At 43.7% G+C, this 24,753-nt stretch overlaps 1 protein-coding gene and 1 long non-coding RNA gene across 8 annotated transcripts in view; one reads left to right on the top strand and one right to left on the bottom strand.

Moving 5' to 3' along the window:
- POU2F1 (POU class 2 homeobox 1) overlaps window positions 1-4,246 on the bottom strand; it is a 103,308-nt gene extending 99,062 nt beyond the window's left edge. For all 7 annotated transcript variants that reach the window (XM_058841540.1, XM_058841549.1, XM_058841558.1 and 4 more), the window contains exon 1: window positions 4,163-4,246. In XM_058841540.1, coding sequence (XP_058697523.1) covers window positions 4,163-4,226 — 64 coding nt within the window. In that variant the 5' untranslated portion in view covers window positions 4,227-4,246. The remainder of the gene's footprint in view (window positions 1-4,162) is intronic.
- Window positions 4,247-5,894: 1,648 nt separating this feature from the next.
- Window positions 5,895-21,470, top strand: LOC131574941 (uncharacterized). Its single transcript, XR_009276627.1, has 3 exons — window positions 5,895-6,159; window positions 11,570-11,664; window positions 21,334-21,470. It is a non-coding gene; the product is annotated as an uncharacterized LOC131574941 (long non-coding RNA).
- Window positions 21,471-24,753: the final 3,283 nt, after the last annotated feature.

Genomic DNA, 24,753 nt, shown 5'->3' with positions numbered 1-24,753 from the left:
TTGCCAGAGAACCAGGAGAGTAAATAAATCTGCCTAAGAGGGACTTGCATCCTATTTAACAGAAAGAAACTGGATGACAGATCAACCCAACCAAAACATCCTGGACAGCATGGACAAAACATTTACTCCAGAACTCTTTGCATCCTCACACATCTGGATATAAAGAAAACAGAAAAAGTGTGCTACTCTAAATGTGGAATTTACCGCTTGAAATCTGACAACTATTATTTCAGTGACAATGGTATTCCAAACCTCATTTTTCTGGGCTATAAATTATTATGATGAAGCCAAAGTAGGAACAGCACTTCTTCACACACAAGGGACTCCCAACACAGAGTGCGCTGGTGCTTCCTTGGGCTTAACAGACAGACCAAGGTGAAGGCAACCTCACCGATCCCGTCAAACGAGGCACCTCCAGACATCGCCACTGTCGCTCGCCAAGACAAGCATTCACAAGGTATCCACATCCGGCATCAGGGAGCCAGTATTAACATTTACTGCTTGAATAACGGCTGCAGGCTAATCTTGGAGAAATTGATAGTGACAGCAAACCTGAGATTTTTTTTTTCCCTATTTAAATAACAGGGTGAGAAGCTTAGATTTCCCCCCCTTCCTTCTGGGAAGCAAGAGGGAAGCTCTAGCTTCTCCAGTTTTAAAACCATCCTGACACACACCTCCCCAGTTCTGCTCCACATGCAGCAGCATGGCTACTGGCACAGCTTGCCCTGTTTTCCAACCAGCTGTCAGACTGCTAAGTTTGGGTTAGTGTTGAAAAAGAGAAGGAAAAAAAAAAAAGAAAAGATAAAAATGCAGCATCACCTTAATAACTGAATAGATGTAATCAGGCAGTGGAACTATTTCACAGGAGGACACTTCCTTCTGTCTCTAATAAATTAAAAGCTGAAAAGACAGCTAAAATAGAGTATATTCTCCTGATATATCTCCTGATAAAAATACTGTAACAATTGCACAAGCCTCTATTCTCACCACAGCCAGGTAGACAATAGAGAAGAAAAAGTTTCTTTTACTCTCTGACCCAACAGACACAGAGATGGTCCAAGGAGCAGCCTAAAAGCTGACAACTGCCTGTGACAAACTAACACAGAACTCTGAGATTCAGACAAACACTCAAGACTGAGCAGTAATACCCACACAGCAGTCTGGGAACCTTCTGACAAGTGAAGGTGATGCCAAGGTTTGGGAAAAGGTGCATTACGCTAACACGTTGCCTACAGGCTTCACTGGTGAAGATGTATTTCTACCCCCAGCACATTCCAGTAAAATTTTAAGCTGCAACACAGGAACACAGATACACGTTTGAGAGAACTACACTTGTATTTTGGCATGTAAATACCTGAATTCAGCATTATAAATCCCAGCTCAGCCATAACACTGCACAAGGCCACTGTCCGGTATTCCATTCTATAAAAATTACTAAATCGCCAGTGACAAAGAAATTTTGTTTGCAAGATGCAATGTACATTTTTATCATGCTGGATAAAATATCTACAGTCTCAGCAGTGGTTAAATTGCTGCTATAAAGGAAATTGTCCTCAGATAAATGGTTTCCCTATGAGAAGGTTTCAGTGCTACACCTCACCCCAGGTCAATAAATCAAATTAACTGCACCTTGTCCTCTGGCCAATGACATCATCGGCTTGACCACATCTTGTGAAGCGAGTGCAAAAACATATGCTATTTAAGGCATGAAATCATATTACTGCTTTTTGTCCAGCCAGCCTTGTGCTGTTGGTCTGTGAAACAGTCAGTCACCTGAACAGTCTCATTACAGCTTCTACAGCTTTTTTTTTTCCCCCTTCTTGTATTCAAGGCCTGTCTTTGCCGAGGGTGAAGAAAAAAGGATAAATAATCTGAGTCGTTATTTTTTAAATCAAAATGCTTTTCATTAGCTGCAGTGCAGTATTTTGTGACAAATTAAATTTAGAACCAAACTACAAAATACGCCATCTGCACTTGCACGTGAACGCTCTTCCTAGTAGTGTTTCAAAGATGTTTACATGCTAATCTGGCACTGCTACTCTGAAGTATCCTGCTGTTAGGTCCTTTTTCTCCACAGGGTGAAAACAATGGTCACTAATGAAAACCTACACAGTTTTATTTGAAACCCATCCCTGCATAAATATTTTCTATTTTAAATTATTGCCTCCCCTCAATCAAGTAGCCCATTTGTTTTATTTCTAAGTAGACTAATATCTGGTTTAAAACTGAATTACTCCAGACAGTTTAAGAGGATTAATTTCAATTTTCACTTGGCGTTCTTATGACACAATCACAGAAAACTTATCTTCCTTTCTAGACCCTGTACTGCCTAGTGGTATCTTCTGTCTTGAAAGCCAAATCTAAATGAAAGAGAAAAAAAAAAACCTCAACCCAGAACAGTCAAAGATACAAGCAGTGACAAAAGCATCTGACACACTGCACTGTTAAACCTCATCCACATTAAGCAAAAAGAAGGTGAATAAGATTATCTTCAATGTATTCAATTCTGTTTGTGTTCAGAGGGAGGAGGAAAGCTGTTTAGATTTTGAGTGTGTCTTCTATAGCTCTCTCAGTGCCAGGAAACGTAAATTAGAAGCAACTCTCCTTTAAGGAAAAGAATCAAGGACAAAGGGACCAAAAATGCCCAAGCCTCTGAAAAGCAGATATGAAAGGAACAGCTTTACAGTCTTGAGTTGCTATAAATTAAAAATAAGCTCCTTATTTAAAAGACATGAGTGTTTGAGAATCTATGAGCAGATCTGATGCTGCTCAAGCCCCAGGAGGGTTTTGTTTTTGCTGGCAGGGGTGGAGTGGAGATGGGGGGGTCATTTTGGTTATTAGTAAATAAATCAAGCAGCAGAGTGAGGCCTAGGCGCTTGCCAGAGGAGCCGGGGCCTGGCTCTCCCCCTCCTCTCCTCACATAGCCTGGGTTTGATCTCGGGGCCCTGTGGGTTTGCCAAGAAAATTTAAAAAAAAAAAGCGAGAGAGCGAGAAAGAAGAATCATATTGAACCACAAAAGCACATGGGGCGAATGTAAAATATAAACACGGCGTTGGGCTCTGAGTGGCTGTTATTAAAGGTCTGAATTACTAAACATGAGAGGCGGGGAAAGCCGGGCGGCCATTTCAATAATATAAACCTCCCCGAATTAGACATTATTCAAATGAGAAGGAGAGAGAGGGAAGAGAGGGAAGAGCGCGGGGGAGAGGGACGGGATCGGCACGGCCGTGCCCTGGGGCAAAGGGGGAGCGGGGCAAACACCGCCGGGGCAGATCCGGCCCTCGGGGGCTGCGGACCCGGCCCTCGGGGGTGGGGGGCAAGCCCGGCCCTCGGGGGGGTCCCTCTCCCGCCGGAGAAAGGCGCGGGGGGGCTCTGCCCGTGCACCCCGCCGTCACCCCCCACCGCACCCGCCCCTTGCGAGGGGAGGGGGGGAGCTTTAAATGAAAAAGCCAAACCACGCTCGCCTCCTGCCCCCCTCCCCGCACCCACCCACCCCACGCTACAAGGCCCAGGCTCTGGGGAAATAAACCCCTGGCTGGGGGGGGTGCTGCGGAGAAGAGGGGGGGGGCAACGAGGGGAGCCATAAAGAAACCGAGTCTATCTGCCTCCACGGGCCCCAGCCCGGGGCCAGCACCCCCGGCCCCCTCCGCCCCGCCGCCGGGGGGACCCTGCCCCACTCGGGCGACCCGCCGGGATCGCTCCTTCAGCATCCCTCCCTTCCCCCCCCTGCCATGAATATGTAAAGCGGGTTTATTGTGGGAGTGCGGGCCGGGTGGCGGCCAAGCCACCCCCGAACGCTTTTGGGTGCGGGGCTGCCTCCCCCCTCCCTCCCGGCGTGTGTGTCCCCCCTCCCTCCCGCCCCGACCCCTCCGCCTCGCCGCGCCGCCGCCGCCCATCGCCCCCATGGCCGGTGCCCCGGCGTGCGGGCTCCGTGTGCGGGAGGGACGGTGTGCGTGTGTGTGTGTGTGTCTCCCCAGCGCGGGGAGGCTGCTCTGCTTCTCCTTCTCCTTCCCCCCCCCCGCTCCCTCCTGTGCCGTTAATTATAATAATCCTGAGTACTAATAAATTATGCTAAGCGGGGCCGGGCGGGCGGGCGAGGGGGGGGGTGCGCCCCGCGCGCGCGAGTATGAATATGAATATGTAAAACGCAGTAATGATTACCTGCCGCCGCCGCCACCGCCGCCGCCGAACTCTCATCTTGACTCGCTGCTCCTCCGTCCGCCATTTTGAATATTTTAACCAAAAATCGGCCGCGCGATAAACCCTCCCCCCTCCCCTTCCCCTCCCTCTCTCCTCCCTCCCTGCCCGCGCCGCCGCCGCCGCTCCGCGCATGCGCCCGGGGCTCTGCGCTCCCCCCCCCACCCTCCTTCCTTCTCCTCGGCCGCTTTCCCGGCGAGGGCGCGGAGCGGCGCCGCGCATGCGCCGCGCGGCCGGACCGGCTCGCTCCCCCGCCCCCCCCCGCCGACGGGCGATGGGGGGAGGCGCGTGCGCACTGAGGCGCCCCCGCGAGCCCCCTCAGGGCACGGGGCGGTACGACCCCCCCCCCCCCCCAAAAGGTCCTCCCCATAGTCCTCGGGTTTGTTTTTTGTGGTTTTTTGTGATTGTAAAATCTAGGTAATTTTCAGAGGACAAATTGAATGTTTTGAGGGTTAAGTCGGAGGTAATCTATAGGGGAGAGAATGGACGTGTTGGAGTAAAAACAAGGTTATCAGTAGTAGGCAGGAAGGAAGGGTTTTGGGGGTAAAACTTGAGGGGAGGGAATGAACATTTTGAGATAAAATTAAGGTAACCGGAGTGGACGGGAAGAGGAAATTGTGGGGGTAAAATCTGAGTTAATCAGTAGGGGAGAGGAGTGACATATTGAGGTAAAACCAAAGCTGTCTGTCAGTAGTGGATAGGAAGAGAAATTGTGGGGCTAAAACTTAAGATAATCTCTAGGGGAGAGAATGGACGTATTGAGGAAAAAACGAGGTAATCACTAGTGAGGGGGGAAAACTTCAGGTCATTTGTAAGGAAAAAGCATTTTGCAGGAAAAATCTGACTGAATCTTTAGGACCAGAATGAACAATTTGGGGATAAGGTAAATGTAGCCATTGGATTTTCATGCTGGTACAATCTAGGTAGTTATCAGGGACAAAATTCATATTCTGGGGGTGACATCTGAGGTCATCTGTAGGGGAGAGAATGAAGATTTTGAGGTAAACAGGTAATCAGTAGTGGACTCATTTTTTGAGGGGTTGAGCTTGAAATAATCTGTGGGGGACCGGTGCCTTTCAGGAGCCTCCCTGTGAAGAGCCAAGGCGCTGTCTCTGTGAGTGGTGGTGTGGAAATACCCATCTGGACTTCCCCTGCACCCAGGTACTGCCCAAGCCCTGGGCAAGACTAAGCCCCTGTGAATAAAGAGGAATTGCATCCAGGGAAAATGGAATCGCAGGACCTGTGGTTCCCATGGAGGAAGGTGCCTGAGCGAGGGTCTGCTTCTCCTCCAGAAAAGAGCGATTTCATGGAAGCAATTCTCCTCTGTTCAAAAAAAAACCCACCCCAACATTCCCTCGTTCTGGGCAACCCAATGCTCCTGGGGTGCTTTTCTAAAATACTTTATCCTCTTACACTTCCCGCGTCAAATTGTCCTGGAAGGGGAGTCAGGTTTCATGCCTCCCTCGTTAAAGGGGAGTAAATATGAGACCAGAGGGACCAACAAATAAAATTAGCTTTAGATTCAAAGCTTTCAAATTAGGACAAGCAATCAGCCAGAGTGGCAAAACTTTGTTAATTCTTGACAGATTTGGCAGACTAAAAATAAAACTTATTCACATTCTTAATATTGCATAAATACACACTATCCCTGAGCTTTGTAACGTACTTCCAGAAAAAGAAGAAAGGGAGCCCGGTATAGAATGGCATTCATTAAGTCTTAACGTTTTCCAAGAGTCATTAACTCAGATGGGTCAGAGTCCAAGCCGGATTTTCTTCTGAGGTGCAAAACATTGTGGAGTAAGAGGAACTGTCAGGGATCTGTTCTTGCATGCTGTTGCTGAAGAAATTAGGAGTTGTATCAGAGACATTCACTAGATTTTTTCATTGGTAGGAAAGAGCCAAAAAGGAAAAGCTGGACAAGGGAGACAGCAGGGTGTATCTCCAAGGGATGAATCTGAAAGGTAATTTTGTCATTTTTATTTAAAAGTAAGGTCCACTGGTAATGGGATTTTTTTTTCTTGCCATCTTATAAAATAACCTCTTGTTATTGCAGAAAACACTAGCAGAAATGGACTGCACTGTGAAAGAGCAAAAACCTTCCCCTAACACCAGTTCTACTCATGCACATTCATTTGCTGACACCCTAAACCAGCAATTAAGCACTTTGTCTCCCGAAGATCTGTGTTGCACTCACAGGAGCGAACATGTAAACAAAGGCATATTGTCGTGCTCCTCTTCAGTTCAGCCATGATCCTCGTGGGCCAGTTAATCCAGTTTTATGGCCAGGTTATATACCAGCACTGCAGCACGCAGGGGCTGCACCAGGACAGATAAAGGTGTAGAGAAAGGGCTGCCTAGATTAAGACTCTGCGCAGCTCTAATCCTGCCTACGCTGAATATTCTCTCCCGTATCTCCCTATCTCACCCAAAGACTCTTCTCAGTCCAGCATGCCACTTCTCAGTAACCTCTTCCCTGATCCCAGCAGCTTCTTGCTGGGGAGAATTTGCTCCCATTACCACACCTGATTTAGCCTTTGCTCTCGCTCAGCTTCTGCACACTTAGCTGGAACCCACAGCTGCTGCAGAAAAGATGTCTGAAAACTAGTAGTTGCTAGTGGTTTGGGTTTTTGCTTTGTTTTTTGGGGTGTGGGTTTTTTGTTTGTTTTTTTTTTTTTTTGTGGTGTGGTTGGTTTTTTTTTTGTGTGTGTTTTTTTTTGTGATTTATTTTTTTTTTTTGGTCATTTTCTGGTTTTCATAATCTGCTCTGTGTTTTCTAATTGACCACCTATAAAGAGAACTTAATTCAGTCAAGCCACATAGGTGCTCTCCTTCTCCCTGTAAAGATTAGTCTGGATCTATGTCTGCATCCTCTCCTCTAGTTTTCTTTGAATGCATCTCTATCTGATGCCTTCCCCAAGGTGTCATACATCCCTGTGGCTATATATCCAGGAAAGCTGGCCAAATCATTAGTGATGAATAATTTATCAGATAAATTTTACCTCTCTTTCAATTGTGAGTGCCACATAGTGCCTGACTGGTGTCTTACTCATGAGCAACTTGCTGGAAATACTTGAAATTTGAGATAATTGGGCACAAAGATAACACAAAGCTTAGTCCTACGAGGAGCTGAGTACTCTGGATTCATTTCACAAAAAGACATAAGTAAGAAAGTTGGTTGTTCAGCTGCAGTCAGTGAGACTGGGCTCACGCTGGTGGTGAAGTATGTGCTGAAACAGAGCCCAGGGCAGCAAGCAGCGAGCAGGACCCTGTGATTCTGTTCTCTGGCTGGACTTGTCAGCCACACAGACTCGCCTCTCACAGGGATTTTGCTTTAAAAAGATTTTCTGGCGGTGAAAAACAATACAGTGTTCAAAATCAACACCACATGTAAAGGGAAGAAATGGTATCTGAGGATCTTATAAAGCTCTGCAGCGTATCTGAGTCCATTGTTTTGATGGTGAACCAGATACCTCTTAATTCCTAGCCCTCCTTGGCCTGATTGACTTGTGCCCATAACCCCAAATTTTCTCTGGTTGCTATGTGACCTTCTGAATTTTCTATCTCCTGCTAGAATTAATTCAGTAGTGTTTCACAGAAATTTTTTTTTTTTTTTTCAGGTAGGGAGGCAGAGGACAAAAGAAACATGAGGTGGGAAGGCAGGGAGCAAAAGAAACAGAAATCACAGTATTTAAGCAAAAAGCACAGTGGGAAGGAAATTATCCTTTTCACAAAACAGCTCTAGTGTATAGGGAAATTAAGAGCAAACTTATCTGCTCTGCTCCAATTCCACCGTGCCACTCAGATGTGAATCCCAGATGCTGCTTTTCTCACACGATGTCCCCCTTCTCTCTATGCTGTTTTCTTCACATGAGATTTCTCTCCTACAGGAGGGCTTGTTACTAAAATTACGTTTGCTTCTGCTTTCCCTTTGGTCATCCAGATTATTAGAGGCTTCTGCCTCAAAACAGTCTTTCTTTGCCCCTTATGTTTTCATACATACATCCTCAAAAACCCCTGTATTCCTTTCACTTGGGGACTGCACAGATTGTCTCACACTTAATTAAACTTATCTGTGTGTTTCTGTCTGTTTCCTATTTCTCATCCTCATACACTACCTGACAGAGCAACGGGCAGTCTTCTTGCTACAGCGTTATTTTTTGAACATGCTATCAATAGCAAAAGACACTGTGTCTCAAAAAGCTTGCAATTTAGAGAGCTGGCAGGGAAAGAGCGAGGGAAAAATAGGATTAGTACCTTTTTGGTTGAGGAGGAGAAGTGAAGAAAAGCAACATAAAGACTGTGCGTAGTCCCTCCAGTGTCACAGCCGACATTAGTGGGACACAGACTTGCACCTAGGTGCTCTGACGCTGTGCAGTTCAGTACTTTAACCACAAAGCTGTTTTTCCTTTCTCTCCTGCGTTGTTCCACGCCCTCCTCCTGTTCCCAAGCATGGAAAAGGATCCACCCTTATCCCCAAGGCTTGGGACCCACCAGTACTGTCTCTTTCCATTATTATACTTTTCCCCCTCTTCAGATCTCCTTCCTACGCACCTTGTGAGTGCTGAGCACGAACAGCAGAAGAGAAATGGAGACTGTCCACTGCATATATTGGCTGTTTTTTTCCCCTTGCGCACTCCTCTGGCTGCCTTTGACCAGATTGCTTTCCGCCTTCGGTTCTGACCCTATTCTGTTGTCTCTGGATTGGAGACAAGATGACCCTGAATCTCCTGTTTGTGAGAGCTGTCGCCACTCCTCTGAATCTTAACGATAATAAAATTATACCAGGAAATTTGTACCATCTCATAAAACTCTGCCCCTCCCAAGTGCAGCTAACTGATTTTTTGGAGATAAGAAGTGGTGCATGGGCAAAAAGAAGCATGTTTTTCATTTAATATTTTTTTAAAAACCCTGTAAATCAGAACCTTCACACATCTTCAAGAAAGGGAGAGGTAATTACTAAAAGAACACTTATCTTTTCAGGTGGGGTTTTCAATCTATTTCTCACTCCTTGGTGCTTTGCCTGCACTTACTTTAGCTCAGGTTTTTTTTGTATGCATTTCAAAAGTTGTCATCAATGCAGCTTCTGAACCTTCTGATTTTAACCAGTTACATCTTACAAATCACCAGCTTTGAGGATTTAGGAAACTATTGCTGTGCTTTTTTAGCAATGGTAAACCAAAGCAGAGAAATTAAGAAACTCGTCTTTGGTTGCACGTGTAGCTGGGCAGCACAAGAAGACGAGCCCCCAGTTCTCTCTATTGTGCCTTGATTGAAGGACCCTGTTCAGCAGTTACTGTTCCTCTCCCAGAGACCTACAAGGCTGGCTGCAGCCTTACCTGTTTCTCTGCTCTGAGAGGGATGACAATGGGGTCCTACAACTTGATTCAGATATCTAAAGAGTGGGATTTGCAATTGCCTGATTTCAAGTTGCCACTCAAAACTGTCACAGATCTGCTTCCAGTGGTTTTCTCTTCCTCCCCTTACTACAGCAAAACCCTTAAAAATACCTGTTTTTGTTAGGATGATTATTATCTGAGAGTTGGGAAAAGCTCAGATACTAAAGCAAGAGTGCCAGCAGTGTGACAAACTTGGGTAGAAGGGCAAATTCTGGTTTGTACCCATATGAAAACCAGGGCTGAACTCCTTTTTTTGGCCAGTTGTACAGCATGCTTTCTGCTGTAGACCTTGGGAATGCTTTGGTGCTGCTTACATGAGGAACCAAATTGTTTTTGACCTCAGTGAAGAGGGGGCCAAGAGGGACACATCTGATGCCTTTTAGCAACCGCAAGGTTTTCTGTAGAATAGACATAGGCTATGAAACAAACACACAGCTGGAGTTAGGGTGCTTTTGAAAACATTGTCTTTATTCTTTACCTCCCTTTCTTCCAGGACAGCTCTTTGCTTATTCCCTCTTCAGAAAGGGACTTTTCTGTCACACAGCCTAGCCTGGCTGGAGATTAGGGATTCTCTCTGCCCCTTCATCCTTGAATATTTCCTTTTAATTTCACAGTTTAAATTCCAATTGTGTAATTACATTCTGCCTACCCCAAATTCCTCTGTAATTTCAATTGGACACGGTGTCCTTCACTCTCTAGGCAGAACTCTTGCAGTGCTGTGGGGCACTGTTAATAGGCTGCCACGCTCCACTCTAGTCCCATTTCATGTAAATGGGGAAAGAGAATGGACCTGGATCCCTTTGAACTAAAACTGCTGCTCCATACAGGCGAGACAGGGGTTGCTACAGAGTGACAAGGCAGTCTTGCCCCATGGCAATACACCGGGCAGTTTTTACAATGCCTCAGTCTGAACAGATTTTTGGAGTAAAAGTCTAAATCTGTCTGGAAGTGTTTCTCCCCCACAACACCATACCCTTTGATCACAAATAAAGCTGTACAGGGACACCCAAAACACTACTTCACTGAATTTATGTGGCCTAAGAGTACCTGCTCGCACCGTTTAACATGGCAGAAGTGCCACAGTGATTTAATTTAGGTCCAGGGAGTTGTGTAGCAATGAGAGGGCATACAGCACAGATGCCTAGTTCAGTAAAATGCTTTACAAGAACTGGCAAGTCCCATGCATTTTATGACCCAACCCTAATACTGCTTGCAGATTTTGCTGTGTCAGCATTTCCCCTCAATCCTTATGCTGGTGGTGATCACCTGAGTCCCACATCCTAGCTTGTTTTATCACAACACTCCCTTTTTGTGTGTTGGTATCTGCTTTACATCAGTGTGAAATCATTTCTACTTCTTTCTTCTTCTGCCGCCTCCTTCTTGTTTTCAAGTTCCTTCTTCACTGTGGCACAGGCGCTTACTTAGTCAGTGTGCCTGCGTGCAGCCCTTCAGTTATCAGAGACATTCATCTTTTGGATTACCACCACCTTCTGCTGTAGTCTTCTGTGGAAAGTCAGGGAAGAGAAGGGAGGGAGCATGTGCGGGTGGGAGAATGCTCCTCCTTTGCCTTGTCTCCTAGAACTTCATCTCTCTGTACAAATTCTCTGGCAAGCTCAGGGAAAGGAGTTGTTTGCCAGGTTTAGAGTGATGTTCTACACAGGTCAGCAAAAGGAATTACTTTACTTTAGAAACTGGAATTATTTGATGTTTGATCATCTTCGGCCACGAGCAATATTCTTTTCATCATGTGTACGCCATTGTCAGAGGAACATGGGGCTGACTCCGTAACTGGTGACACGGTCCTTTAACAAAGTTCATTTCCTTTCACTGCAAGACTACTCTAGGTAGTCCTCCTACTACAGAATGATAAATCTTAACTTGAAATAAACATCCAGCTCCTTGCTGGCAGTGCTGTATCTACATGGAACCTCAGTTACTTTGAATTTTGATGGGACTTCTTCTTTATATATTCCAGACGTTTGGTCCTGCTCCCAAGGGATGTCTTTATGCCTGCTCCCGTGTTGGCAGACCTGAGGCTGCTGTTTGCATCTCTAGCAGCAGACAGATCAGGTGAGATCAAGGAGACCATATTTCCATGTTTCCTTGCTTAGCTTACACTGTTAAAAGTGAGTTGTTGTTAGGAGGAAACAGAGCATGTAATAACTTGAGTTGGGTTTTATTTGGCTTTGAGTCATAAATCTTAAAGGAAAGGAAAGAGCCATCATGTTCATCCCCAAGTTTGTCATACAATCAGCAAGGGGCAAGGCAGTAGTGTGGGCAAGAAAATGAAACATGTGAAGGTACAAGTGCCAGCGGGGGGAAGTCACTGTTGCTTATTGTCAGTTTTGGTGTGACACAGAAAGTTCAGCTAATCCTCTTAGTTACAGAGACACACGGGTGGGGGGAGATTGTTATCTCAAGCAATTTGCTGGCTCTACTCCTTTTTTCCTTCGAGTTTCTTTTCGCCTAATTGAGCAGCATTTCTTCCTGGGACTCGTTTGCAATAATCCTGGGGCCTCATCTGGGAAAACACTGAAAAATATAGAAAGGAGAAGCAGCCCAAGCAAGGCAGCTTGTATCACTGTGGGTTTCTCTCCTCAGAAAGGTATCAGGTTTGGCTCCAAGTGCTGAGGATTAAAAATAAGATAAAGATTCCAAGTGAAAGAGAATAGTCTGGTAATCAAGGCAAGTGATCTCTCTGAAAGTTGTATCTCATTCATGTGCTAGAAGGACAGGTAACCACCATTCAGAAAATGAGGACCTTGGTGGTCTGAGGATGGAGCAGGAGCTGAGAATTCCGCTGGAGTACATCAGAAATGTGTTTATTCCATTTTCATTGCCAGAGGGGTGTATCTGCAGTAAATCTAATCAAGAGTCAAAAGGTGAACGAGAACAATAACTGGGGAGTTTGTTTTTATTTATCCAGGAGATAAGGATTCAACAACAGGAATAGAATGAGAAAAAGATGCCTCTTTCTGAGCAGACAATTATTCCACCCACGCTCACTCATCATCAAGATTTTAATATTCTATTACTAAGGCTATTTAACAGTTTCTCAGCCTCAAGGCCACTAATGTTTGTGCAGATACTCTGCCAGTTGCCACAGGTGTCTTTTTACAAGAGACCTGAGTAATTAACGTGGGATAGTCCTGAAGATGGCAGTAGCCAAGAGCTATTCTTCAGTAGACTCCACACCTTCTTCCTGATGCTGGAGCAGAGTTGGTATTACCAACATTTGAATACATCTGAAAACCTGATTTCCATATGCAGACAGAGCCTTAGTCCTTGAAGGCACAGATTGTTTCTAGGGAAGTAAAGGCTCTGGTTCCCAAGCCCCAGTGATTCCCCCTGGAGAAGTTACAGATACCACTGTTCAGCTGGCTGCATTACTAAGGTGCTGGAGATAGTTATCCCAAAGAAGAGGTGGCTGAATGAGTGGTATGGCCAGTACAAACTGTTCAGCTCACAGCCTGATACATTTACTAATGTAAATCTGATTTCAGCTGATACCAATTTACTGTGATATCCTGGCCTGAGAACTGCAGACATGAGTGATTTAATTCAAGATCATATCAATGTATTTTGCTGTGGTGGCTAAAGAATTTATTACGTCTAGCTGTGGAGAGGGGTTACGTTTTCGGCTGGGATGGCTAAATCAAGCAGGGACTGCCAGAGCCATCAGATGAGAGAGAAAGGACCAGAGTGGACATCAATCACAAACCAGCTGTAAAACAAGTACTATAGTGTTTTTAAGAGAAAAGATGTTCTGCTGATGTCCTGCTAGCACAGGACAAGGAAGTGAGGAGCTTGGTATGTATGTTGTATCTAGACATTCTCTTTGTCTTAAGTTCTTCAGTCTTTCTCTAGTGTTGCTAATCTGGGCCTTTGGAACACCTCTGAACTCACAGGTCCAGAGGCCATGCCTGGACCTGGCCTGTGACACAAACATGGTGCCTGTTGCTGGTTTCCAAAGGAATCCCCAAGGCTGGATCAAACAAGAATCACAGTGTGTTTCAGCAGGTTTTTGAGTCAGGTATTCAGAGAATAAGGGCCCCAGCATGTGCCTTGAGGTCGCTTTGGTGTGTTTCTATGCACACCATAGACAATAACTGCATTTCCTTATTTCACGCCCATGTTGTGAAAATAAATGCATTAAGAAGTGTAATTGCCAGAAGGTTCAGAGGTGAGAGCATCTGTGGTGGATTTACTTCCTTTGTTTCTTAAAACACATCGGTAGAATTTGATCTAAACTAACATTTGCTTTTTCAAACTGCATTAATTTCTGGTTAGATTGTGTGTGGGAGCAGGAGCAGGAAGAAAGGAACTTGTACCTGTGCTATGCACAAAGCCCTTGGACCACAAGAAATGCATAGATTGCTCCATGATGAGTTATCTGGGAGTCTGGGAGTTTCAAAAAACACAAGGAGTAAGGACAGGGCAGGAATTGCTGGATTCGTGGATCTGTCTCTTCCTTCTGCAGGTCTTCACAGCTAGCTAGTTACATGCAGGACTATACCATGCTCTTTAACCCTCTCAGAGAGCTTTTCAGCTTGTAATGCTGAAAATACGTGGAAAAGTCACATTTTTTAGCCACAGATAATGCTTTCTGAATCCACCTCTGTAGTATTAGACTGCAGCTCTGAGAGTGAGATAGCATTCACAGTTGCAGAGACTGTGCAGAAATTAGACATTTATAAAATGCATACATAACGAATTTTAAAAATACGTTTAATAAATATTTGTGTATTTATATGTCAGATAGTGTTAGATTAATAAGAAAATGAATGTCCAAAACCACTGAAAAAAAAGACAGAATTGCAGCGGAATATCATGAATGAAAAAACATTTACCACTCTGAATAGGACCATCATATTTCCCAACAGCAGAACCCCATCCTCCCCTAATTCCCCCCTCCCTTTCCCCTCCCTCCTCAAACACATACGCATACACTATGGGAGGAATGACAGCTGTTCTTCATGGAATGACAGCCCAGGGATATTGCATCCTCCCTTAAAAAAAAAACAGGCAAGGTACAGAATAAGGTCAGTGAAGGGAGACAAAGGGGTCTCCCAGAGATGGCAAAGGGTAATTTATTGACAGATGAGATAGACGTTACTACAGAAAAATATTAAATGGATTCTTTTCCCCTGTCTTTAGAAGGGAAGAAACGTGGGAAGGGTTAGGAAGGACAGATGCCAGAAATAGAGACAAATTTCCCAGGAGAGGAAGAAGAAATCCTGAAGGAAATTAGGATCACAACACAGAAAAAAAAAAAAAAAAAAAGTATTAAAAAAAAAAAAATCAGAGCTTCTAAAAAGCTACAAAATTCTGTCCTAGAATTCTGTATGGAAACAACAAAAAAAGGCAGCGGAGAAGGAACCCCACCAGTGTTGGCAGCCTCGCTTCAAAGGCATTCAGTGAGAGAAGGAAGTGCTGGTAAAACACAGCACCTGATTAAAAGGCAGTGTTTGAAAAGGGCTGTCGGGAAATTACAGAGCTGTGCACGCTCCCGACGTCAGCAGCGAGGAAGACTCTGGGAGCACGAATCAAAGGAAGGCTGAGGGAGCATGTGAAGCATGGAGATTTTATTAGGGGTAGGAGTGAGAAAGGGTTCACATAATGGGAGCAGCCAAGCTCTGCAGATGGGAGGAAAGGAAAAGCCAGGTCTTCTGGTGCAATAAACTGGCATAGTGCTGTCAACTTTGACAGTATGTCAGTTCTCACTGCAAGGAAGGAATCCAAGTGAGAGGCTTAAATAGTGGATGTTATGAATATAGTTTCTCTGGCCTAGAGAACTTTCCCCCAGATAATTGCACAGAAGAGGGCAGAAAAAGCCAGTGTACCAGTGTACTCTGGTTTGGTTTCTGTAACTCCATGTTCTCTCCAGCCAAGGACATGTTCCTAGAGCTTGTAACTTCAGAAGGGTTCATGATTTTCACCTCTAAGGGCCAGACTGACAACAGAGGAATCACCAAAGAAAATTTCCACAAAGATAAAAGCAGCAGAACAAAAGAAATTTGGAGGAGAACAGATTTAATTCACATTTACAAGCAGGAATAGGTTTAAGCCAAACAGTATTTTATTCTTCTTCGTGCAATGAACATGATATTCACAGCGTGTAACTCAGTCCCTATGGTAGAATATGGCAATAGGATGACTTTTAGTGTGTCCACTGTAATGTGCCTCATGCAGTATCTTTCTGATTGTGTCACTGCCTGCATAAATCTTGTCCAGACCTTTCCCTCAGAGCAGGTTCTTCTGCCCATTCACTCATCTCACCTAAACCCCTCCCATTCCAGCGAGCACACACAATGGGCTCTTACCATGTTCAAGTCCAGCAGAAGCACAGGGTATTGCATCGCCCTGTGTTGTCAGCTGCCTGCTCTCCAAACTGACAGAATTAATGCTAAACATAGGTTTTAAATTATCTAGATGGGGAGCATTCATCCCATCTCTGTAACTGCCCATGCTCAGGCTGAAGGGAATAATAGCCAGGCTACATTGGATTTGAAGCTTTGATACTCCAGAGGCATTTGCAATCTTTTGAGCCTTGAGAGCCTTTGAGCCTAGGACAAAGCAAAAATAAAAGCTGTCGTTTTGCTGAGTTTCACTGTTAAAGCTAAGGAAGTGTTAAATGCTAAAGCAGGCTAGTACTTCCAGCCAGTGATTTAGCCCAGCTTTCTGCTGGCTAGGAGGGTGCTGCATGCTCAAGTGCAATCTGCCACACAGAGCCAGGAACAATCCGATTGTTTCTGAATCACTTCTCAAACAGAAAAACACAGGTAAAACTGCCAGTTTTGCCAGGAATGTATGTCCCATCCATGTGATGGCCTATAATTATATTTGAAACCACCTGTACCATAAGTGTGACCCAGATCCGAAAGATGATTGAAGCGCTGTAAAATTCAGTGCAGCATATTTTAGGGACAGTCTGCAATTACACTGGATTATGATGGATAAACATGAACCTGCCATGAGAAATTTCTCCCCGGCCTGTGCTCACAGACCTGAGGTTACCTTCGGTTCTAACGGCAACCTTATCCACAGACAAGACATAGCCCATAAGCAACAGGTGACAAAAGGCCTTTTTCAACTCAGTAGCTCAGTGTTCAGGCCGTCTCAGAAGACAGCATTTTAACTCACTAAGAGAACCTGAATCTGGGTCCAAGGAAGTGTCAGGCTCTTTCCCTGTGCTGTTGATTATTCTGTTGAAGAGTCCCAAATCAAATATTTCCTTTTGAAATGGTTATTTAAGTATTTGGGCCAAAAAGGCACAGTGCTGCTGCTTTGCAAGGTAGCAGCCAGGAGCCATAACTTGGGAGGGGAAAAGCCTGCACTGATGAATACTCTTTCACATCACACACTCTCCTGAAACATATGTCTGCCCCTCACAGGCAAAAGCCTTAATCACCAGTTTAGAAAGTTGTGCTTGTGCACTCCGGAGCCAGTGCATGTTTAATTGTGCCACAGAGAGGTGAGTGATTGCTCATGGAGAATGTTTGTTAGCAAGGTGAATTTAGCTCTATCTTTTGAAATTTCCTGCAGACTGCTACTGCTGCAGTATCCATGTACAACACTGGGCTCAGTTTCTGGGTCTCAAACACACTGACAGATGCAGTCTCTTTCTCCCAGCCTGTGTCTGTTTCATTCATTTAACTTGCAAGTCTTTTAGGGTGAGAACATCTAGAATTGTGCTGCATGCTGTACATGCTGCAGTGGGGTCCTGGTGCTAGTTAAGACCTCTGGATGTTAATGTAGTGACAGTAAATAATCTGTATCCTTAGCTATCTATCAGCCCAAAAGGATGCTGAGAAACAATAGGTCATAAAGACAAAATATTTTTAAAGTATTTAGTATGGGCATGGATGTAAGATGAAAAAGATTCTCACCCACAAAGGGCAGGAAAAGCACAGCATCTTCCTGCAAGCTTTTGGAACGATTCTCTGGCAGAGCCCTTCTGTAGCGTTGTGACAGGCAGGGGTAGCCATGCTGCTTGTAAAGAAGGGTTGTGGTCTTAAATGTAAGCTATACTGCCAGTTTAAAATGCCAGTTCTGTGTGTGGCATGCAAAGTGCAACAGTTCTTGGGGACAAGTTAAAAAATGAGCTGAAGGCAAATTCTTGTTCCTATTTCCCCATGAATAAAGTGGACATTATGCTCCACATTAGCTTCAGCACGCAATACTGAAATTCTCTGGCATCTTCAGATGGAATATGCCTATTTTTCAAATTCAACATTTGTACTTTTTCCTTAACTGGATAATTTTTTTTAAACATGGGATTATCTTATCAGAAAGATTTCTGATGGTCTCTGCCTTTTTTCTTAGTGCTTTTGCAATGACAGGCTATGCTTTCTTTTTGCAAAATACAGACTATTTCACTGAAAATTTCGAGGTCAAAAATCATTTCTACTTAGCAGTAGCATTAAAACCCTTGAATTGGGCCACATTCTGCTGCCAATGCAGTTTTGAGCACACTCGGAAAATATTTTGAACAGCAGGGAAGAATAGCGATTACCACCTCACAGTCTCTTAAAGGTGTGAATATTGTGGGTTATTTTCCCTTTGACTGTTTATGGCCTATTTACAGTATAATCACACCAAATCAAGGTTATAACATGCCTTTATTTTTTTCTTTTAGTGAAAATAGAATCCAGCATTTTTATTTTTTTTTATTTACTCTAGCTCCCCCTATAAGCTAAGGCATTTTTAGGCACTAAGCAAGAATGATCTCTTCTCCAAGGCATTCGTAACTGAAGGAGAAACAAGGAGAAAGGTGGCTAGGAAAAATATTAGGCAAGTTATTTACACTTTCTATACACTTGCAACAGCTATGCTGTTGTAAACATGGCCAAAAAATGGAATAAAGGGTACTTAATTGTAGACAGAAGACAGATTTGCCAGTTTTGCCCAGAAATAAGGGATTATTTTACAGTGTGTAAGCATTGTCAGACCAAGCTGTGGATACATGTATAAGGTCAGTTCAGTGAAATAATATTCTTATCACCCTTTACATACCAGACACTGGCCCTGTGTAAGTGGATTAGAAGAGAATAGTCGTAGCATCATAGAATGTTTTGAGTTTGAAGTGACCATAAAGATCATCCAGTTCCAACCCCCCTGCAATGAGCAGGGACACCTTCCACTAGACCAGGTTGCTCAGAGCCCCATCCAACCAGACCCTGAATGCTTCCAGGGATGGAACTTCCCTAGGCAACCTGTGCCAGGGCCTCACCACCCTCACAGTAAGGAATTTCTTCCCAATATTTAATATAAATCTACCCCACTATTTAATATAAATCTACACTTTTTCAGTTTTAAATGGTCACCCCACTTCCTATCACTACGTTTCCTGATAAACAGTAACAACAACCGCTTTTGTTTGTTTTTGTTTGTCTGCTTAAGACCCCGGGCTTTCTGTGACTCAGGCTCCTGATTTGGCCAACCCAGCTCATGCTAAGGCCTCATGTGTGCTGGGAGCAACAGCATTGGATTGAAGCAGAGCCACGTAGGCAGGACAGGTAGCCAGGAAGAACTAAAGGGCCTTTATGCAGTCATGGTGAAAACAGTGATTTTAACTGAATTGGAAGGAATAGCACCTCTTGCTCCAGGAGCTTGACAACCCCGCCCAGCAGAACTGCATCCCTGGGAGGTGATTTGGGAGCCTGCACACTTCTGAAATGTGTCTAATGGAAGCTGAGTGGATGTGGGAATCTTTAGCGTTGGCCATTAAGACAAGCTTAAGAGGTATTGCTCTCCAAGAGGTCCTTCAGTGTAGGCTGGCAGATTTACCACTGTACATCCCAGAGGGTAAAATCCAAGGGAGACCCTCAGCTAGAGAAAATGTAAAAGAGCCAGCCTATCTCCATGTGAAAGACAAAAGGGGAAATTGAGAAACATGGTCAGTTACTACTGAGTGTAAAAGATGAGGGAAAATGTGTTTAGAGAAGAAGCTGTCTCTGAGATGCCAACTTTCCTTTTGTGGCAATGGACAAGTTTTCCTCTTTTACTTCTCATAACCCTCTGGGATCTGTGTTTGGAGACAGGGTGACACCATATGTTCAAAGGTGTTAAAAATGACAATATAATATTGGCTTTCGCATTTATGTATTAGCTTTTACATGTTGTTATTGATCATAAATATTTAGATATGGTACAATTTGTAACTCCTTTTGGCTGCTTATTAGTGTAATACAATCTATTAGTTTTTGCACCGTGTAGAAATAGTGGTGTGATGAATGTATTCTATCATAGGCCTTAGTAAAACACAAAATGTTAAAATGCTCCTATGTAACTAAGGGAATAGTGTAGGGCAATTATGCTTGTTTCCCCCACATCTGCTGACCGACCTCTCCAAGTGATAAGATAACAGTGACACAAACCAGAGCATGGAGAAGAATTATAGAAGAACTTGTTAACTTCTTATCAGGGAGTGTGAAACAACAGGATGGAAACACAAGAAGAAATAAAATATATGGACTTAACCCACAGGATGTCATGCAGATAAGTCAGAGTGTAAAATCAAGCAAAAGAGTTCCTGAAACATCAAAAAGCTCACAAGAATGTTTGAATAATGTATGAAACACATGAATATGCATGCACCTCAGTAATGTAACAGTATACAGATAACACTGTCTTAATCTGCTGGTGTGTCCTTTGGCCAACAGCTAAAACACCCCAGTGCTAGACATTGTCCCTTTTTATCCCCTCATTAAACTTTTAAAAATTCTGAAGAGTAAGCTCTGTTTTACACAAAGGGATAGAGCATGCAAGTACTGTGAGCTCAGGGATACATACAAACGTACCAGCACTAAACCTAGACAGGATATTTAGGAAACTAAGGTGGGTGCTACTCACACTGCTGAGGATCCCAGTCCTAAGATGATGGTTCCAAGTTAATGATCCATCCCTACCTTACAACATTCCTCACTGACACAGAAATCCAGACATCCATGGCACGTCAGTATACTTAAAAAGGGCAGCCTCTGCTTTGCAAGCAGTCAAATTTCTATTGCAGGCCAAAATGGGAAACCCAGCAACCACCCTCTGGTCAGGGCAAAGCTGATTCTGTCTAAGGGACAGACAATCCACCTGATCTTACTTTTGGGTGCCCTTAATATACTGGGCATAGATGTATCGAAGGGCCAGTGTGGGGAAAATGGGAAATAGGGATATCACCCCTTCTGCCCCCAAGCTTATCTCCTACAGATACATCTCTGACTGCTAATCTGTTGCAAACAGCTGCTCCTTTACCCCATAGTAAGGCAGTTAATATTCCACAATACACATTACCTTCTGGTGCTATTTGTCCTGTTACTGAATTGATAAAGGAGCTGGAAGAACAGGGAATTATTGTCACGTCTCATTTCCCCTACAATTCTCCTTTATGACCAGTAAAAAAAATCTAATGGCAAGTGGCAACTAACAGGAGATTACAGAGCCTTGAACACTGCCACTGAGCTGCTCGCTGCAGCTGTTCCCTGTATGAATGACACAGTCATTTTTCTTAATGAACAATCTCCTGTGCTCAGCCAACAACAGCAGGATGCTTTGAACACCTCAGCCTGGTATCCAGGAGATCGGGTGTGATTTCAACACCCATCACTTGGAAAACTCCAGACGCCTCTGCCACACTTTTGAGGGAAAGGAATATGGGAAACAGTGGATACTGTGGGAGTGAAATTAATAATTTCTGAGACTTGGATATGATAGAAAACCTATCTCTTCTTTCCCTTTCCCTAGGAATTGTTGAACTTCTAGACAAATAAGTTAAAGCTGTCATTCAACGTGCATACAACTGGAAAGTGTCCATCTAGAAAGTACATTTAAGCATTCCCTGGAACTTCATTAATGCTTTTTGTGGTATAGTGCTATCACCTGTGATAATGTTGACAATGTCTAAAAAGTCAAGAGCCTTCATGTGCTGGACAATTCTAATCCTCACCTTCTAATCCTCATCATATAAATGTTGATGTCCTGTGTGATGGCCAAACAAATCCACAGAATCTGGGCTTTGCTGGACTCAAGATTAGGAGCAGCCATCTCTGTACAATAGGGATAAGGACCTAGGCAGGAATATCTGACTTTGGATTCCTAAATAGTTTTTGGGTAGTAGAAAAATAGTTTGATTTTCATCCATGTTCAGTGTTTAAGAGCCTCAAATTATGCCAATAGCTGATTAGTGAACTTCAGTGGAAGAAAAAGCTCCCTTAGACTATAATGGAATTGTTTTCTTAGGATTACTGTCATACTTCTACAGCTTAAAAAAATATATATATAGATATATTTATGGGGAAGTATTGATGAACAGTAGTTTCAACCAAGAGTTGACTTTCCTAGTGTGCTCCAGGCTGAAATCTCTGAAAAGCAAAAATGCTCACTTGCAAGCTATCTCCACAGCCCAGATCAGCAGGCAGCAATTAGTTTCCCAGGCACTCACTCTTCTTTCCATCTTCCTGATGGATATTTCATCTGAGTTTATGCTCTCCTCCCTCGCCTTCTCTTCAGCCTCTCTGCCTCTCTTTCCAATAAGGCTATGATCTGTCACAGACTCTCAATGGACAAGACCTATACATCCCATCACTGTCATAGGCAGTTACATGAGACAGGCCAGGATGAAAAGCAGTTTGGAAGGGAGAGAAGCCGTCATGCTTCAGGGCATAGAGTTGAACTCTAACCAAGGAGGAGAGATGAAGGAGGGCTTTGGGCCAGAAGGGGAGAAATTTTTACTCAGGGCAGGTTATTCCATAATTACCCACTTAAACTTTCTTTATACCTTCTGAGGTGAATCTGGTTCTGGCCAACATCAGAGACATAAGGGGTGGATCACTGGTCTGATCCAGGAGGGGAATGAGTTTCTTCATTCTTTCTGCCAGTGTGCTGAGTTTATAATGTTTTCTGAAACCACAATGAAATCCCTTTCCAAGCATGACCCTTGCTCTGCCAGTGATAGCCAAAACTCCTTCCCCTAGCCCTGTCCTTCACACTTCCACAAGCAATACAGAGAGAAGCCAGTACAAAGCCAGGTCAAGATGATAAGAACAAAGCCTTGAAGGCTGCTTTTAGATACCAGCTTTACTTCGACAGAGGAGGAAATTTTCAAAGAGGTGAACTCTTTCTGTCTCTCTCTCAGGCAGGAGTCTCCTGGGAGAAGAAGAAAACAGCTTTCATTTTAGCGAGTCATGATATTTATGGCCCTTTTATGGGTTTTGTTTGAAAATATAAAAGTAGATGGACTTAAATCTGTTTCAAAAGAAAGGAGATAGGAAGGGGAGAGACAGAGCATATGAAGGGCACGTGGGTCTGAATCATCTGCCCACATTCAAAAGGGAATCAAACACCTTCTTTGTTTTAATATGGACCTTTTCTGTCAGTCATGAGGTTAATATCTGACCTTGTCTGGCACAGACCCTTTTATCCTTAATGACATACAAATTTTTTATGTACACTACCACCAAAAACACTCACCTTGGGATGAAACATGACAACTATTAAATTATGCAACTGCAGCACCATGCAACAGTTCAGGTGCGATTGCTTCCAGGAAGCAGACTTTCAGATCACATCTCCTGCAGAACTGAAAGCTTTATACTATATTCCTGAGGGGCAACTGTCAGCTTCTGCTTGCTCACATACCAGTCTCATGTGGGCTTTTATCCATCCTATTTGTGGTGTCTGTTCAGCAACTGAGGTTGCACCCTTTTGAGGGCCTCCTGTTTTTCATAAGTGGAATCTCCTCTGACCCTTTGCCTCTAGGCAATACTTTTGATCCAATTCACAGACTGAGGAGCACATGCCTCGAAATTATTGAGGGAGGGAAGTTTAAGTTGAAGAACTGTGGTTTTCTTTTAGTTTTGAATGTAGTTAGGCCTGTGGTCATTTTATGCACTTTGGGAATGAACCTCCATAGGTTATGGCAGCTACTGGGATATTTCTATGAGCAAAATGTACAAAGCTCCCCATTAATTGGCAGTTTCATAAAGGGTATTGCAGTTTCATAAAGCTCTCCTCTCAAACAAGGAGAAAGAAATGTTCTGCCCAACTAATGGATGACTTCTGACTGGATCTGAGTTCAGCATGGAGTCATTGCAAAGATCAAATTGCTGGGATGGTCCATGAAGACAGAGCAGTCATACTATGGTTACTGCCAGCTGGAGTTTACTGCATCTTTCTTTAATATGGTGCCCTGCAATAATCAAATGGAGAGATCACAAATAGGCAAATCTTTAAAATTAGGCAAGAGGTACCCTGAAGCTGTAAAAAGTTGTACAGCTGTAAAAAGTTGCAGAAAGTTCTTGCCACCATTGTTATTTTCTTATATCGCTCATAAATCCGAAAATACTCTTAAGACGCTAAGCTGCAGGTTGAGATGTTGGCAGTTGGGTGATGCTATAAAAATGACAGTTTCTTTAAATGTTTCTGTCTTCTAATTAGTATCAATCACCTAAGTCTTGTTTCACTTTTATGCCCACACGCATGCCCTCCTGACTGGAGTCATCCTTCCTGTCATGGTTACTTGTGCAGAGTCCTTGGTAAGTTTGAATCAGGTTTCAAGATTTATAGATCTGGCCTTGTCCATTCTGTGGTGTGTTCTTTGATTTAATTTAATGACCATAAAGCATTCAGGCATGTTGGCATGAAGGGTATACTGGAAAGAAATAAGTGATTGATTGATTGATTGATTGATTGATTGATTTTGTAGAGACATTGTTCTTTTCATAGTTAACAATGAAGCTAGTTTTCTATTACACACATTTGTGTCTTCCTGGGTACACGTCTTAAGTTAATCAGTCTACCTGCAGATATGAATCAGATGTGGAAGCAGCTATGCTCTTGTGTAAGAATTAAAATTATCTGCTTTAAAGATACATGCAAATAAAAATGAAATGCAATCCAGAGGGGAAGGTTCAAAGCACAAGCAGGATGTCCCTTCTCCTGCTCTCTAAGACAGTTTTCACATCACCACACTTGGATAGTCCTGGGAAGAACTGAATTCATATTGTTGCCTGCTTTTATAAGTCACAAATAATGTTTTCTCTTTATATCTGTGTGTGTTTTTGTGTGTGTGTGCACCCTGTGGCAGAGGAACAGCAGTCACAGGAAAACACCAATGAATGGTTTTAAGAGGAGGTTAGAGAGAAACAACATGAAATCAGCTCCTGA

The sequence above is a fragment of the Poecile atricapillus genome, chromosome 1 (assembly GCF_030490865.1).
Source record: "Poecile atricapillus isolate bPoeAtr1 chromosome 1, bPoeAtr1.hap1, whole genome shotgun sequence".
In the NCBI taxonomy this organism is placed as follows: Eukaryota; Metazoa; Chordata; class Aves; order Passeriformes; family Paridae; genus Poecile; species Poecile atricapillus.
The sequence above is the reverse complement of the archived record's forward strand: the minus strand, read 5'-3'. Positions and strand labels throughout refer to the sequence as shown.